Source organism: Epargyreus clarus, unplaced genomic scaffold (assembly GCF_041222505.1).
Source record: "Epargyreus clarus isolate Ecla_fem2 unplaced genomic scaffold, WU_Ecla_fem_2.2 ptg000021l, whole genome shotgun sequence".
Lineage (NCBI taxonomy): Eukaryota > Metazoa > Arthropoda > Insecta > Lepidoptera > Hesperiidae > Epargyreus > Epargyreus clarus.
The window spans coordinates 7,410,271-7,428,905 of record NW_027332228.1 but is presented as its reverse complement, the minus strand read 5'-3'; the positions used below and the strand labels follow the sequence as shown (position 1 = coordinate 7,428,905).

The 18,635-nt window shown below is 35.7% G+C and overlaps 1 protein-coding gene across 12 annotated transcripts in view; it reads right to left on the bottom strand.

The window, feature by feature from the left end:
• The window catches only part of dnc (phosphodiesterase dunce), a 458,672-nt gene that overhangs the window by 86,118 nt on the left and 353,919 nt on the right, over positions 1-18,635 (bottom strand). For 2 of the 12 annotated variants that reach the window (XM_073084958.1, XM_073084959.1), the window contains exons 1-2: positions 7,164-7,565; positions 2,937-3,032 (exon numbers count right to left, since the gene is read on the bottom strand). The exons of 9 other annotated variants lie outside the window; for them this stretch is intronic. In XM_073084958.1, the coding sequence (XP_072941059.1) occupies positions 2,937-3,032; positions 7,164-7,357 (290 nt within the window). In that variant the 5' untranslated portion in view covers positions 7,358-7,565. Of the gene's footprint in view, positions 1-2,936; positions 3,033-7,163; positions 7,566-14,376; positions 14,736-18,635 lie in introns of those variants that run through there. One more of the 12 variants, XM_073084965.1, reaches the window with a different exon arrangement.

Here is an 18,635-nt window from a genome sequence, read left to right as displayed (position 1 = left end):
TTTTGAGAGCGAAGAGCACTCCTACCTTTGAGAGATCCAGAGCCTCTGTTTGCTTAAACGATAACCGTGTATGTTGGTTTAAACAATGTATTCTATTGATTTTCCTGAATGCATCCTATTATTACGCATTCGCTACCTGTCTTTTCGTATGTCATTGGACTCTATCTTTAAAACTCTAATAGTATACACTTGAAATTTTTACACATGAAAATATGATGGTACGAAACCTTCCGTGTGCGAGTTCCACTCACACTTGGCCAATTTTTTATTATGTTCCACTGTTGGACACGAGTCTCTTTCCATAACTGGGGTAGGCTTGGAGCGATATCCAGGGTGCTGCGTCATATTAGTATGGTGCTTGCATATTGGTGAAAGGGGTATAGATTAATGATGATGTCGGGTGTTTTCCAACCGCCTAAGACGCCTCCGAAGAGGATAAATGACTCTATGCAATATCAATCGGGATCGACAGCTAACAAGCCCTCCGATACACGGAAGTTCGTGTGATATTTTACCACTAGCAGTCACTTAACTTATTGAATGGGTTGAGATCCATACACATATCGTGGGACTCTGCAATTGGTTTCTCTACTGTCAATTTATACTTATATACAGTATACAGGAAGTGGGCAAGAACATTTACAATCATAAGGTCGGCAAGGCTTACAATTTTAAATGATACGTGAACAATTATTAACACGCAAAAACAGATGATTTGTGTCAATTATCCTCATTATCTCGTAATGCCTGCAATTCTGCATGTGCGTCACTGAAGGATAGTGTCCTATAGTTAAGAGTTGATACGTGACTCAATTAGTAGGTGCAGTTTTTATAAGATGCAAGTATGTAACGTCCACTTGTCAGGTAGAAGGCATTCTCTTCACCTGACAAGTGGACACTCCTGATGAGAAGTCACTGACAGTCCTTTGACATTATACACAAATTCGTAGTGGACATAGGTTCTACCCGAAAATAATTAATTAATTTACTTATTAAGATTTATCGACAAGATTAAATGTTTGACTATTATTAAATACTAATGTTTAAAATATGTTTTTCATATTGTGATCTTAATTACAGATAAGTACAGCAAACTTTAACAATGTGCATTAACATTACTTCAAAAGTATGATATATAATATATATGTTTGATATACATATTTGTATGATAAAATTCTATTAAATTAAATAATTAAAAAATGGATATTATATTGGAATTTGTAACAAAACATATTAAAATAAAAAATATTTTAAAACATACCTATTTGCATCGTTATTGTTAGCTTAGAGCTGTAGATAGAACAGGGCTCAAATCCCTAATAATTTTGGTTGTTTAGACACAATGATCACAGAAGCGTTGTCACTTTTGAGAACTAAGACGGTAATCTGATATCCAAGACATCTTTCCAACGAAGCGCAAGAATGAATTCACGCTGGGAATATGTGCGGCGGTTGTACCTCTCTGATCGACCCATATTGGTTTTAATCGACCTATCTGGCTCGCAATGCACGTTATTCATGTGCGATATACGAAAATAATGAGTACAGGTTAATGAGTAATTAATATTTTCATCTGCCAAACAAAAGCCGACGCCAAATCCCACTAACCAATTTAATTACTTGTCGGTTTATAAAGATTCTTTCATTTGCTATTGTGTTAGACATTTATTCGCGTACGGTGAGACAAATCGGTAAATCTATTGTTGGCAAGCTGAAGTGCCTGCCCGTTGCGATAAGAGTGCGTGACAATGAACTGTTGAGTGGGGCAAGTTCATAGCAGTGGAACGTCTTAGGGATTGGGATTTGTTATTGGAAAGAAGAATACGAAGTAAAAAGAGTCTTAGAAATAGTCCTAAGATGTCCAATGTAATAAATTTTGAATTTGTATCGAACTTATTATTCTATATTATGAAATACTTGTATTTTTTGATGTAGGAATCGTAGATTGTAAAATATAACAAATAATAATATAAAATAACAGGTTTAATGTATTAGAATCATTTATTAAACGGAAGAATATTAAAATAATATAAGTCTCAGTAACAGATATTATTTTATTCAGAATATTACGACATGATAGATGACATATCTCTATGGAATTGGGTTTTTTTATTGAAAACATATTACGAAATAACATGTCTTAATAGCCGATTTTTTAACGGAAGAATACAAAGAAGAGAAGAATACAAAATACGTCTTAAGATTTGCTATTTGTTGCTAACTATTTTTCCAGCCTTGCCGTCCACTTTATATTAAGTGGCCATTTATATTCAGTCTCCATGTATCTTTGTTATGGTTTACAAACAACATTTAAACAATGCGTTGCCAGACAATGCCAGACATTTTGCCACTATATCGAGTATATTTATTAGTACTGCGTGTGCCTATTAACTGAAATTCAACCATATAATCATTGATTTTAAATTATATAAATTTATTGAAAGTTTAATACGATAAAATAAATATATCATTTGAAAAACAACCGAAAAATCTGCAGTTAACTTTACGCTTATTTGTAATACGTAGATAAGTATTTATGCACCGTATTTTTCATATCGGGAGGCAGCCGATAATTAACTAGAAAAAGTAGTGCATATAAATTAACCTAATTGCTAACTAAGCAATTAAACATTACAAGTGTTATAATTACTTATTTATTTCCTACGATAATTTTATTATGCTTGATGTATAATTGAGGTTTTTAATCCTAATCATTATCATTTATTAATTTGCCAGTAAGGATGTTACTGCGATTACCTACAGAATCTTTCATGGATTTATACATCATATGTAGGACCTCAAACCATGTTATGATAAATAAGGCCCTCTTTAAAACACAATTTTATCAGTTCCGTTCCTTTGGATCAACAAACTTACTTCTAAAAAGTTCAGATAATATATTTATCTGGGACCCAAATCCCAGTCTTTACAAGTACCTGCCCGTGGTCCGTCTCCTAGCGGACACCGGTTGCCGCCGCAGCGGGCGTCGCGACGCCCCGCGAGCGCTCCACCGCCGCGGCGTTTCGCTCCACCTGAACGTTACGGATGTCAGCACCACCAACCAACAGCCGAACCAAACAACACCAATTTTATATGACTGATTTGTATGCGACGCAATGTTTATATAAAATCTGTTCTTGTATAGAAATACATTGTAAATTTCATTTAAAAAGTTGTTGATTCTCTAATTGCTTATACATGTATTTTATCTCATTTCATTTCATATACCTCAAGTTAAAGATGTTTCATTAAATTTACGGTTTACGTAACTTTATGTATACGTCATTGTAAATTACTTAATGCTTTTTATGTGCTTAACTTAATCGTTTTGAAGGTATCTAATCAAGGAAGATTAGTTCTTTCTTAGTATATTCTGAGATAAAACGAAAAGTAATTAATCATAACGAATTATTGGGACAAGAGTAATACAATTTATCGAAACACATTACCGACACTTAGCCATATGATTTCCCAATATTATGAAATACATGATGTTTAATTTATTATAGTATAGTATAAGATTTATATTTTAGATCTAAGGAAATATACCTATAGTATTAATGACTTAGCTTTGATTTACATTTGTTTCAATATTTGATGTATATTTTCATACGGATTTTTCCTTATAATACCGCATTTAATTTGTCTCAATTAGTGCAGCACGAAAGAGATGATTTATTTACACTTAATTTCACGGTAAGATAAAAATGTACCTATAAGGAAATCTATATTCAAAGTTGTTGAATTTTGTTTATTTTACTGTATAGTATGTAAAAGTTTCTTAAGTAACAATTGCTATAAACTACATTACTGCTTTACTTCATGGATTGCTAAGCTTGATGACCTCAATAAATAATCCATAATGGCAAAGGAAATGGTACTGAAAACCCCTCGAAATAAATCCAAGACACGCAAAAATTTCTAAGTATGAAAAAATAATTATCAATTGCTTCAACAACGAGGGACCAACCATATCATTTAAGTTTTTGATAACATTTCTTAACTCTTAGATTTCTGATTTCGATCTGCAATTAGCAAATATTAACGCTTAGTTTAAAATGCGACTATGCCATAAAAGCAATGTGTAACTGTTCTAAAATAAATATGAAGTGTATATTAACTATTTTATATCTGAGTTCAAGTCTGAATATAGCGCATCTATATCTAAATTCGCCAAGAAAAAATGTTGCATTGCATAACTTGGCTATGATACATTCTGGCCTCGATCCACAAATAAACAAACTCGATTATACAATTTGGGCTTTTACACAAAGATAATAGAAATGAAATACGCAACTACTGCGGCTAGCCTTGAATTCTTTGCTGTAATGTTATTAAAGTACCTACTTACTTATATTTTACCCTATTTATTATAACATTATTTGAAAGATTGAACCCTTTGTGGTTCGATTCCGGTGACACCACCGCCACACCTATTTTTGCCTCATAACAGCAGTGCTAAACGCTGCTGTGTTCTGGTTTGAAGGGTGTGGTAAGATAGACATACTTTTCCGAGATGTTCCAGCTTAGTCCTCAGGGGAAGCGGCACGTCTGCGGCCGACTTCAGGGAATAATATTTAATCCTATCTGGGGTATATTACTGATATCAATGGGCGGCAGTAGCCACTTACTATTAGATGGACTGCATGATCGTTTGCTACTAATATATTATAAAATACACTAATTCTATGCCTTCAATTTTTCTGCACATCCCTAAGGTTGACTGGGATATAATGCTATTTAGCGTTAAGTCCGCCTTTTGCACCACACTGTTTTTAACATGGTCAATAAAGAGTAAATAAATAAATGAAATAGAGCTATAATAACCATAATATAACGACAGTGACTTTTAAGTAACTGTTTCTTTCCATAATTATAACATTTTAGCAAAATATAGGCCAATGTCATAAAAACGTAATGTTAACGGATATAGAAATTAATATACTCTTATCTAATTAGGCCCACAGGGATTTTATTGAATTAAATAAATTACAAGTAATTATGCGTAGCTAAATAAGATTGCAAATCCACAGTGGATTTGAATGGAATATAATATGTAGTCCTTTATATTTGTCTATTAGTTTATAATTACATATACTTTAATATATCACACTTACGAGTATATTGAGTAGTAAGATTCAGTGTGCTTCATACGATAACTTAGTTAAAAGGGCAATACCAACTATACCATTGTACGAAGCCTTACATTACGTAGTACTAAGTTAGTAACTAGCTCAATATGAATTAGCTCGTATCATCTTCAACCCATTATTGTCCCACTGCCGGGCACTGGTCTCCTCTCAGAGTGAGAAGGATTAGGCCATAGTCCACCGTGCTGGCCAAGTGCGTATTGGTAGACTTCACATACCTTTTGATTTTTTTTTATAAATCTCTCAGGTATGCAGGGTTCCTCACGATGTTTTCCTTCCCCGTTTTGGCAAGTGATAATTAATTTGTAATACGCACATAATTTCGAAAAATAAGCATGCCTGGGATTTGAACCTCGGACTTGTCGATCGAGAGGCCGAGTTTCTTAACCACTAGGCTAACAGTGCGCTGAATTAGCTCGTATATTTTAAGTTATTTGGAAATAATAAATTAATACAACATTACCTACAAAATAAACGTCTATTTTTATGACGTATCACTTTTACCTCTATCATTGAGATTAGCAACAATAATCTTAAGATAATTTATCTTTTATACTACTTATCGTGACACAGTTAATCTTACATTCCAATGGGTATGAATGAGCGAGATTATTTGCATCATTGTTTTATCTCCTTGATAATTTATTAAACGTTGGCGGCCTTCTACGATGATCAACGTCATCCGATCGCAAGATAACAATATACTGTAATTGACGCAAGACAATTTACTTGTATCGCATCACGTTCTAGTACTTCTTATAGACACTTGCGCGTAGATAGAGAATCATTTTTTAAAATATAACAAGAATAAAAAATTTTTTTTTATTTTTATAAGATTGGAGTAACAAATGCTTGCAGTCCACATTTTTATATAATAATAGAGTAGCATACGAGCAAGAATTCCACCTGATGGTAAGTAGTTACTGATGCTCATTGACATCTGCAATCAATCTCAGACAAGATTAGAATCTTCCAGAGGTCGACCACAAATGCACAGCTACCCTGAGGACTAAGCTGGAATGCCTTGAAGAAGCATGTCTCCCGTACCACACCTTTCAAACCGCAACACAGCAGTGTTTAATACTGTTGTTATTAGGCAGAAACAACACCTGATGGTGAGTGATTACTGCCGCCCATAAACATCTGTAAATAACCAAATATAAGATAAGATTCCTAACTGAGATTGGTTACAAATGCATTGTTACTTCTGAGGACTAAAAACGTCAACTCATATGTCAGTCAGCCGGCATCCACCCTTCCACCGAAACGCGGAACCCTTCACGATAGATAGGGTGTGACGGTGGTACCCCCGTGAAATATACGGGCTCTACTACCTTTCTAACTTTACGTTTATTTACCATATGCTACACATGTACGAGTAGGTATGTTACCTGTTACAGCTTTGATATTTACGTATCGCTACTAATCTTTCTTTGAAACTGTTATATACCGTTGTATACCGATGTAATTGTTGCTTATTGCATTTCAATGTAAACACTGTATATATACATTTTGTCATTAAATTTTAAGTAAATACTGTTATTATAGTATCGATGTTCTAGTATAAAGTTATTGCTAAATATATATTATTTATTATTACTTAAATGTTAAAGTTATTTAATACTAGTAAACTGGATCCAGTAAATGAATCTTGAACTGTATATAGGCACCGTATTTATTTTTTATTTCACAGCTACAAACAATTGAGGGAACTGTTTTGTTTACAGTAGAAGAATCGCTAATTATCTTTATTACAATGATAAGATTTCGCGCCAAAAAAAACTATTTGTGTGTCAAGTATTGAACATTCTTTAAACGTTTCGCTAAATCTATGTTCTATTTTATAATTTAGACTTTTAAATACGTGTATTTTATTAGCATAAACTCATGAACACAGTTATAAGTCGATATTGATAGTCTATTGTATAAGATTTTCATATGATATCTAGTAGAAGTAAGTGTCGGTCATGTGTTTCGCAAGTTGCAAAGTAGGGAAAGTTACAATGCGTAGACCTCTTATGATCTCCGCTACTAGTTTGGCTAGAACTGGTGGTGGTGGTGCTGAGAGTGGATAGGTCGCTGGACGCGCGAGCTGAACGCAGCCGTGGCAGCACCGGCGCTTCCTCCGCCTCGGGGGAAGCCACGGCATCGCACGCCCAGCCCAGAGCGCGGGCCGCCGACCACACCGCAAATACTAGTGTCAGCATAGCGGCTATCGAGCCACACGCCGCACGCGTCTCCTGCCCGCCCTCAAACACTTTCGTGACAAGTGCATCGGTGCAAGTTCACACTGAAACGTTGACGTCGTTCCACACGCAACAGTCACTCGCGAGAGATACGCCGTACCCGGAACGGCTCACTGCATTGCCAACATGAAATACACGTGCGTCGCTACTCGTCGCGGCGATCGGCACACGCGGACGCGACCGGCACTCTACTGGGAACATCAAGGCGCCGCCACGCGCTCTACGATTGATACACTCATGTTATCGTCATATCTATAGTTAATAACTAAGCGAATCTATCTGTTACCATTCATCTGTTCGTAATCGAATTCCATTCAATGTAATGAGACCGCATGGCTCGCTACCCACGGTGGGGCATGTATGACGAGTCGTTTCATTGATTTATAAACACATTTCAAAGTACCGTTGGCTACGAACGAGTAAGTTTATATTATTTTGGTTCGTCGATGATCAGTCCTCATGACGCCGCACTGTTGACGTTTTGCGCGGCGCGGGGAACAGAAGCGGTCGACGTCACTCGCACCTTGGCTCACCCGCGCCGCCACTCAGAAAAAGGGCACGTTCTATATTTATAGGCGACCCACAATCACATCACTATTATAAAAAAAATATCAGTGCGTCCTCCACCTCAAGATTTCAGCCGATATCACTTGTTGCACGCGCGTTTTGTATAAGAAGCTGTGTCGATGCACTGAGAGCGATAAATCGATCACACCGGGTTCTATGTTGACATGCGTGTCAAGGTATACAGTTCGATGAAAAATCGTGCTAACGTTGTTTCGGACGGGAGCAGCGCCGCGGAGCATCCTGCGGCTGCCCGGCGGCCATGTTGGCACCGCCATTTTGCCGGGGGTCGAAAGGGGCGAGCCGCATGCGTACGCCGGCACGCAACCAGCCCTCGTGTAGGAAACGACGCAAGTCGCTTCGGCGCTCTACGGAATCCGTATTTACACCTTTGCCTCAAGGATCGTTTTGATAAATCGCACGGTGTGCGTTCTTATATAGGTCAGGCGAGGAACTTAACTAGCAAACTGAAGTTAGACGCGGATCATGAAATTGACTGATTTCAGTTTAATAGGTTAGAAGAAAATATTCTGAACAAATAAGCGACGCGGCGCAAGAATTACAACAGCGACATCGAAAATACTACATGGTGTAATAGGATTACAATTCCCTTCATTACCTTTATACGTTTTCTTTAAAGAAGTGATATATTTTTGCGTCTGATACATATAATGATAGATAAAATAGTCTTCATTGCACACTTACAGATGAATTTAAATAATAAATAATATACACAGGCACATAATAATTTAATATATTGTTGCTCATTAAACAAAGGCCATAGAGCTGATTATGCCGTTAACAAATACGTTAGACGTACAGTTAAATATTTAATATGAAAATAAATTAATGTGCGTAAAGATTTAATTGCGTAGTAATTTGCACGGGTGTATTTTATTCCGTTTCGCATATAAATTAATTACTTAAAACGTAATTAACAAATGCATGGTTATTAAAATTCATGATTAAAGTATAATTAAATTTGGGAATTTTCTATTATCATGTCACAACTATAATTAAGGTAATATTTGCTGCAATATGTATGTATGTTTGATAATAATTTTATTTAACTTTATAAAAAAGAAACAGCAAACTTTAGAGCATGCTGCCTGATAATTATAAGTGGTGTTTATTGCCCATTAACGTATGCAACCAGCTCTATATAGGGATGCGTTACCACTTCTGAACGGTAACCTTCATAATCATGTGGAATCGTCATTCATATCATCAACACCCATCCACGAAAATGCAAGAACTGCTTCATAGGACAAAATAAGTGTGGCAGTTCTATCTTCCCGGTCGAACTACACTGGTTATACTACCTTAAAAGTGGTTCTACTACGTGGTACTATCTTTATCTGGCTGGATGTATGGTTTATGAATTCGAAGGGGAAAATGAGCATGCAATTTACCTGATGAAAAACAGTCTTTGGCGTCTGTGCACATCTGATAATCATCTTAAAAAGGATTTGAGGGAGTAGTACTAGTGAAAGAGTGGAAGAAGTCCGTTTTTGGTGGCATCTTCGCTACACTTATTTCTATAATTTATTATTATTGAAGCGCTGATCTGTTTTTGGTACAGTACTCTTATACGAAACGTTCTAACTAAGACCTCAGGATCGTCCGGGTAACAACGTATTTGTGGCAGACTTCAGATGGGACCCAATTTCTATAGAGTGGCCTGTCGTATACAATAATCAAACGATTATCAGTAGAAGAACTTCTCGTTTGCTACTTCTAAATTATAAAACAATACTACAAATAACTTGATGGAATTAATAGAAAATGGTTTTGAAGTCGTGGACTGAAATATTTCAATTCAATTCTTATTTACCTACTTGAGTTGATTGCGAGCACGCGGTATGTAAACTTGACCGTGACTTCAGTGCCCTTTACTTGCGGATGGAACTCGATACCATAGATGTAATACAATTACACTTTAGTTTTGAATATACCTACTATTTTTGAGACGATTGAGGAAAATAATGAGAGTGACACACGACATCCAAAGACCACAATAAAATTGGATAGTAAATGTCGTACGTGTGGCAGACAGAGCCACCAAATTGGTTTTATATATTTCATTTTTAGGTACGTTATGATATTAAGAACCAATACGAAATGATATTTTGTTTTATTTTTTGTTTTGTAATAGATCCAGTTCTTGGGCGTGTACAGGTACACATAAATATTTTATTTTTACATAATATTTTATACACTATTTTATTTTTTATTAGGCAGTTCACTACCAACGCACTTCACGCACTTCCACCGTAAATAATAAATTTGTGTATTTCTACTTTAAAGAATGATGACCACTTATGTCTTCTTGTCATATCTTGTCTTATATATAAAATTCTCGTGTCACAATGTTAGTTACCGTACTCCTCCGAAACGGCTTTAGCGATTTTCACCAAATTTTATATGCATATTCGGTATGTCTGAGAATCGGCTACTATCTATTTTTCATACCTCTAAGTGATAAGGGTTGTTCACTCTTAACATTTGTTTATTTACATGGCAACACAAGGTTTGCCGGGTCAGTTAGTTTTAAATAATATTTTAAGTTACATTTGTTCATCCTTAACATTTTTTTATTGATATGGCAACACAACGTTTGCCGGGTCAGCTAGTTTTAAATAATATTTTTAGTTACATAACTATCATAAAATTCTCGTTGTATATCATACAACGTAACACGTGACGTGTTGATTATTGAACTTGTTAAAATTGACAAGCATAATGAGCCCGTTGTCCTTGGCGACGCGGTACAATCCATGTTGGTACAAAATAATAGTACAACGTTATCATTAAGGTTGTGGCCGTAGATAATTGGAGGTGGATTGCACGTAGAGGCAATTATGGGCTACGTCTGTGGCTTGATTGCACAGTGTAAATCGATGTAGGAACTTGAGGAGCATCTAATATGTTTGTGTTAGCACAACAAGTACCGTCTTTTACGTAAACAGTGTTGCCAACTGCATCAAATTGTCTCTCTTTAAATGTTAACAAATCAACTTTTAACTAGCTTTTCTCTTTTTAAACTCTTTTTGAGTTTCAAATACGATCTCAATACATTTTTGTCGATATTTGCTTCAATTTATACTTATAGCAATTAGCAATTTGGGAAAATTGATGAGCGTATTTTTTTCAAAGGCGGGCGGGCAGTTGCCCCACCATCTTAAAACAACACTATAAATCCGTACTCAACGCCATCTATTATTAAAGCCTAAGACAATTTATTAAGAAAATTATGTGAGCCACATACGGCGTGAGTAGTTAAATATTGTCAGCATAGATGGCGTTACTACAAGCCACTATTTATATGATTTTATAGTTTTTTAAACGTAGAAAATAGTAGGTCGTTTGTTCACCGAACCGTCACCGAGCCGATACCGAGAATGAGATAATTTCGGGCCGATTTTAATAATGTCGTGACGGCGATAGTTTGTCCACTGCGACCGATATCGGCGGTTTATTTTGTTCCAGCTGTCACTCGTGTGACGGCAATGTAAGTTCCAATGTGTTTTACATTATCGGGCACATCGGCCCGTCAAAAACTCGGTGCCGATCTAGCAGTCACGCCGATCTACTCGGAATATCGGCGGCCGGGATGACCGTGCTCGGGTGACGGACGTGCGGTGGACAAGCTGCTACAGTAAATGTGTGTACGCTACTTCGGCGCTGTTATTAATTATCGATATCGGCTCGGTATTGGTGGTAGGTGGACAAACAGCGTTACGCATACCATAAATATATATTTCTTGGCTTATTTTGATAACATAATCCGATTCATAAAAGGATCTTCTAATATATCAAACACTTCCGTACACTTCAGAAGATAAGATTAGTATCGAAGATAAGTTTAAGACCAAAGTAGAGACGGACTAATCGCCACACTGTCGTTAACGGCAATGGATTAACGCGGATAATTGCATTGCGACGACCGAACGAGCGTCCACCGCGCGAGGGCTACCTTGGTATATCCAATACACTAGAGATAGATTACTGATAGTTTAAGAACACTTATACATTTAAGTAAGTGATGAAGTATGTGTATTATATACGGTTATATTTTTTTATGAAAATGCCCTAAATCTCCAAAGATTACAGAACCTTGCTTAATTTGTTGTCCTTTATGATTTTGGAATTGTGCACATAAATTCAAAATTTATATCCAAGACTCTCAGTGTATAATTTTTGGGCTTATTTTCATAACATGATTAGATTCCAAATTGAATCATTGATGAATGATGAAATTAGAATTCTTTTAATTTACAAAAAAATCCGTGATCATTAACAGTTATGGATAGTATCGAAGATAAGTTTAAGACCAAAGTAGAGACGGACCAATCGCCACACTGTCGTTAACGGCAATGGATTAACGCGGATAATTGCATTGCGATAACCGATCGAGCGTCCACCGCGCGAGGGCTACCTTGGTATATCCAATACACTAGAGATAGATTACCGATCATTTACGAACACTTATATATTTAAGTAAACGATGAAGTATGCGTATTATATGTTGAGTGTTTACTACTGGAATTAGAAGTAGAAGGGCATTTAATTTCTTAAAAACAGTATGATCAATTACCCATTTTTTTGTACCAAATTTGGAGTAGTTGATAATGATTTGCCAATTTTAATTTTAATTACCTTAACTGTCAAATTTCAAATTTTACAGATGAGAAGTGTATTTTTAAAGAATTCTGTATTTACGTTACTGTGTATGACTGCATGACAGTTTTTGCTATTATGCATATGTGTGTGCCACAGACCTATATTGTACCTGTGTGTGTCAATTAGCAATTTGTCGTGTCATTGTTCCGTTTATTTTAAAATCAAGTCCTCTGCACATACTTGTGTTTCTATATATCTGTGTTGTGTTAGTAAAAAATATGGAAAAAAATGTTTAAGGACAATAATAATCACCTACGTAAGATTGATTCTGTTCGTTTACTTATCATATCGAAGATTGTTTGTAGTGCGTGGACTAGCTATGTGTAATAGTTGCTCAAAATAACTACAGGTATCGTGCATGAATGAGTTTTCCTTTACTATCTAATCTATACTTGAAAACTCTTGATTTATTTAAAGATATCTATCGGTTGCTGATGTCTGAAGGTAATACTTGAAAAGATAATACTATATTCAATGATCATGCTCTTGTGTTTGTACTACAAGTGTTAGTTTATCGTGAGTGTAAATATAACAGCAGTCATCGACCTATGAATGATATGCACTATTGTTCATAGTATGTAACGATTTATGATAAACGAATACGTAAGAATTAGAAAGATTACGGATCATCTATTGTCAATTACATTTTTTTTTATATAATATGGGAGTAGCAATGCGATCTACGATCATGCAGTCCACCTGATAGTAAGTGGCTACTGCCGCCCATTGACATCTGTAATCGACCCCAGATAGGATTAGATATTCCTTCCTGGGGTCGGCCACAGATGACGCTACCCCTGAGGACTAGGCTGAAATGTCTGGGAAAAGTATGTCACCCTTAGTACACCCTTCAAACCAGAACACAGCAGCGCTAAACACTGCTGTTATGAGGCAGAAATAGGTGTGGCGGTGCCGCCGCCGGAGTCGAACCACAAAGGGTTCTACCACCTTCATTTTTAATGTTTGTTTATCAAACTTTTAACCCACTGCGGAGGGTAATGTTTTTCCTGCTTGAAGGATTTTAACATATGAGGTGTCGTCGAACTAACCTAAATTGTGAGACATAGGCTGAGTTTTAAGCAGTCGGATTTTTTGTTTTAGAAAAAATCTAGTAATACTTATTACGTTATACGTAGGTCATGTACCATATAGAGTTTTAGGGCGGCCACCACCACATGCACATTAATTTAGTAGTTTTTGTGCTATTGTGCTGCGTATTAACGTGTATGGTAAGTATTAATGCAAAAAACATATACGAGGTCCATTAAAATAGTCCTTACAGCTGGTAATATGTATATTTAAGATTGCTCTCAGATAGGCCGCCCGTCATACTTCGATAAATGAAAGGGTGTATGCATATGTGTAATGCACTTAAGATGAAGTGGATTATACATATGTTTGTTCGCTAATTTTATTACGTAAAATATCGTAATAAAATTAATAATAGTATATACAAGCGGTATTTTATTAAACATAATGTAAAAAATAACTTACTTATAAGTACCTAAGCGCGTCAAAAGTTATACGTTTTTAAACTAGATGGCGCTGGTTTGAAATGTTATAATAGCAAATAAACTACTTAAGGCTCGACTTGGCGGAGGCACTGCTGTGCCTCCTGATACCTTGGCGAACACAATTTTTATACCTCGCTAAAATACACTCGAATCCGCTCAAACGTGTCAATTGAAGTACAACTTAATAAAAATTTAAAAAAAATGGATTTAAATATTTACCGGGTGTGATGCGGGTGGGTATCATCCTGGCTGCTGCTGCGTTTCCTCTTGCGGCGGAAGCACCAGTCCTGGCCCATCGCATCACAGCCGGCGTGCCGGGAGCCGCCCCCGCCCAGGGCGCGCCGCTCCTTCACTCCTTGCCCATACTTCTCTATCCTTGCACAAGTTGATCCTCAACGGCTCCACTGCTTCATGGTGCTTTCATGATTGCAACTTTTAGGTACAATGTATCAAATGGAATGTTGCATGCGTCGGGTATTCGATGAGGATTACTTCGATTAGTGTCAGTAGTGTAACTTTAATTTCCTTCTTTGTAGAATTGTTTTCTTCGGTGTTAAGTTAAATGTTCGTTTATTTTTTTTAAATTTTCGTTGACTTTTTAACTGAACTATGACTTTTCTTCTTTGTTGAATTATGGTTTATAACCTAATGTAGTTTTTAAAAACTTTAAGTTGATTTTTGTTTAAATATACGTCATTGTCTTCTTTGTCAATCTTTGAGCATGTAGTTATAACAGTTTATTTTGGCACTGGTTATTTAAATGTTACATTAGTGGCACTGTAATATCACTTCATTTTGAACTGCATTTTATAAGTACTTGTACTTCTAGCACGAGCTTCCGTTGTTATCTTTACAACAACAATTAATTACACTTACATAAATATTTAACATAATTTATTAGTCAGTCTTTATGTGTTTGGCTTTTAATATTTTTTATTTATATCAATCGCAAAACACACAAACGCGAATTTGGAGTTTCATGTAAAGTTTATATTTGTATCTACATTCTAATTGAGAGCATTTGTAAATGACAGAACCCAGAGATAATAAAAATATTATTTTATCGCAAGTTATTAAAACAAATCGAACTTTCTAGCATAATTATATCAATTTTAGGGGAAAACAAAATCAATCCAACCCTTTTAAACCATAAATATTCATCTTTACAATAGTAAACAGTTCCTTTTAAAACTAATGATTTTATTTATGAAATATTAGAAAAAATGTTTAAAATGACACACACATATAAAACACTATAAATCACATACAAAATATTTTTAAATATAGGGCTATATACGACAATGTAAATACGAAGGACAAAATTTATATCATCCCTTACACGAGGCAAGGCACCGTCGCCGTTTGACCTTTTCAAATCGATTACAGGTATGTCAAAATGTGACAGTCAGATGGAAAAGGGTTTCGCTTAAATCATGAACGGAGTTTGGCCCAACGCTTTAGATGTAAACACAAATCATTTTTATGACAAAAATAATATTTTCCAATATGTGACAGTATAAATAATGTTATTTATATTGCCAGAATTGATAAAAGAAAATTACATGGAGAAGATTTTACGTTATTTTATGTTTGTTTACGTCATTGCTAGATTTAAGTGATTTATATTTAATAAGATTTCATTGGTAACCTTTAACGCTTTACAATATTGTTTTTACGATTTGAACGGTTTGTTTATCTAAATATTTATAATGATAATCTCGATTAAAAAAACTATTGCGTATACATATAAAACAAAGATTATACTGTTTCGTTTTTAAAACATATTTGTTTATAAAACATATTTAAAATAAATATTTACGTTCACTTTTATTAATAATACGTATACATTTTTGTCAAGTTGTCAAGTTTGAAATACAAACGGCACTTACAAGATTATTAAATACAAGTGTTCAAAGCTCGCAGGCACAAACTCGATAAAAGTTTCTTACACGTAAAGATATTATCCCCTGATCTCGTGACCGGTACTGCGAACATTTGAGGCCGTGAACCAGAGATGGATTTAGCCCTTGTTAGCTATCCGGCTACTGCTTACGCCCGCACAAATACATACATCCCGACTCGCTTTGTAATAAGCCCAAGGGCAAGGAACGAAATTGGATAGAGTGATGAAACGAAAGTCGCTACGCGTATGTAGCATATAAATATTCATGTTTTATTGATGCCATAAAGAAATGTAGTATCTCAAATGTAGCGGCGTACTTAACGTCAGGCGATATTTCGAACGCGGGTCTATAAAATGATATATGTTGATATTTACAGCGTGTTAAAATTAGAGTTCGACGAACTTCATGATTATTGGTTTAAAGATCGATGTTAAACAATTACATATTATAGTTGAAATCTTTGGTAAAATAATATGTTTAGAGCACTCCAAAGATATAATGATAGGTATTAAATCGGATACAAAAGTTACATTTTATAAAATTTGCATAAATTGAGGTTATGTCTTACTATAGAAAGGTCCTATTATATCCCAAATTTCTAAAGGAATCAACTATCTTTTGTTAAGTATAACAATAATAACAACCCCTTGTTACTATACAGAGTATTATAATTATTTTTATTATATGGTACAAGCTGATTATAATAATTTTAATGCATAAAGCTGCATATAACATTGCGCAACCATAATGTTGTGCGCAGTGCAACATTCTCTAATCACCTCCCAGATGAAATGACACAAACATGAGAACTTATACGTATACAAACAAAATCAATCAGTATATTTAGCTATTTTAGAATTTGATTTACTTGCTATCCATCACAGTATATATATTTTATAATAAGACAGCTAATAACCTCATTACTTTATTTCGTTTTCGTGCACTGGCCATCAATATAGTTTGTAAACATTACAAATATTTAGTCACTTAGATCTGACACTTCATCACAATATGCTACATTAAGCTAGTTATATGAGCCTTCTACTGTTTATAAGATCCTGTTTTCTATGTTATACTTATAGGATAGGTACTGGTTATCTATACGTATAGTCTACCCGTAACCTTGAATAGTATAACCGCTAATTGGGGATGTTCATTGCTCTACATTTAAGGATATCTAAAAGTCTATAGTTAGGAATACTTATGATGATTTAGTATTCAAGATGAGCGCGCCACAATACTCTCGAGTAACTATCACATCACGTCCCGGGTCACGTGGTGCGGTGCCGGTAGGGCCGACCTTAAAGCGATTATGCTACTGTTTTATCGGTTGTTTGTTGTATAGAATTAACATCGGAAGCTCGTGATCGTGTTGAGACAACTCGGGGCGGGAGTCGCGCGTGACTGGTCGCGCGGTCGCGGGAGGCACTGGCGCGACGCCCCGGGCGCGCCGCGTGACGTCAGCGCGTGCCCCCGCCCCGCGCATGCGCCCCCGCCGACCCCCAACGTACTCAAAAACTCCACGAGAGCCCTCCACCTCAAGACCTCAACTCCGGTTTGGGACTTAATCGATTTTTGAGCTGCAGTTCCTAGGTATCGGTCACTGGAGCTACGATCCTGGATTTAATTAATGAGTTTATCTCCTGAATAAATACTAGAGATTGAGAGTACATTGATATGCCATAAATAGCAATCTTTTCGTTGGCGCATTAGTTAAAGTAAAATGCAAAAGTTATAAATTAAGGCAACAATCTGAGGTTCTGGAAAAATATTTGGATAATGTATTTATATCATTACTTTGAATATTTTTTTCCAAGGGGGCGCATTATGCAAAAAAAACAACATCATTGCAGCTTAAGTATTATGAGTATTTGTACTATGTACTGTTGTTTAGTCACCTTATATTTAGCTGTAAATTTTCGTTACGTATCCTTTGAAATATAAATAGATTATAGAGAAGTAATATTAAAGTGAAGTTAATGTAAGCTTAATGAACCCTGACGTATGATGTAATCTGCTACGAAGTGCTACGGCGTCTACGCCGGCCTACGCACGTAGCCCGGCGAATGTCGTCTACATTCCAGTGTGTACGCAAATGATTGCGCGACGAGATTGCCGCTTTCTCATTACAATATTTGCATACTTATGTAGTTAGTTCGTTACGAAATCCTAACAGAAATTACTATATTAAAGGTTAACGTGGAAAGTTTAGATACTCAGGGAATATTTGTGTTTGTTTTAAGTATATAGGTGGTAGAACCACTAACTTAGCAGAGAACCACCGCCCCCTTTTTGTGAAGCAGTTTATTCCATCTCCATGGATTCGTATAAAGAGGCCATCTAAGTCTTCAAGAGTGGAAAAGCATCTGTAATCAGCTTCAAGTATAATTCCTATTTTATTAGCAGTTAGCATAGATAAATATAGATATCTCACTGCCGTGTAATTGAACTAAGCAATCATATGGCTTAAACGGCTAACAATTTTCACAGCCATTTAATAGTTGTCATGGTATAAAACTGGTTACATTTTCTTGTTAGGAGTGAGTAATCTTTACTAGTCTATGGCACTTAGTT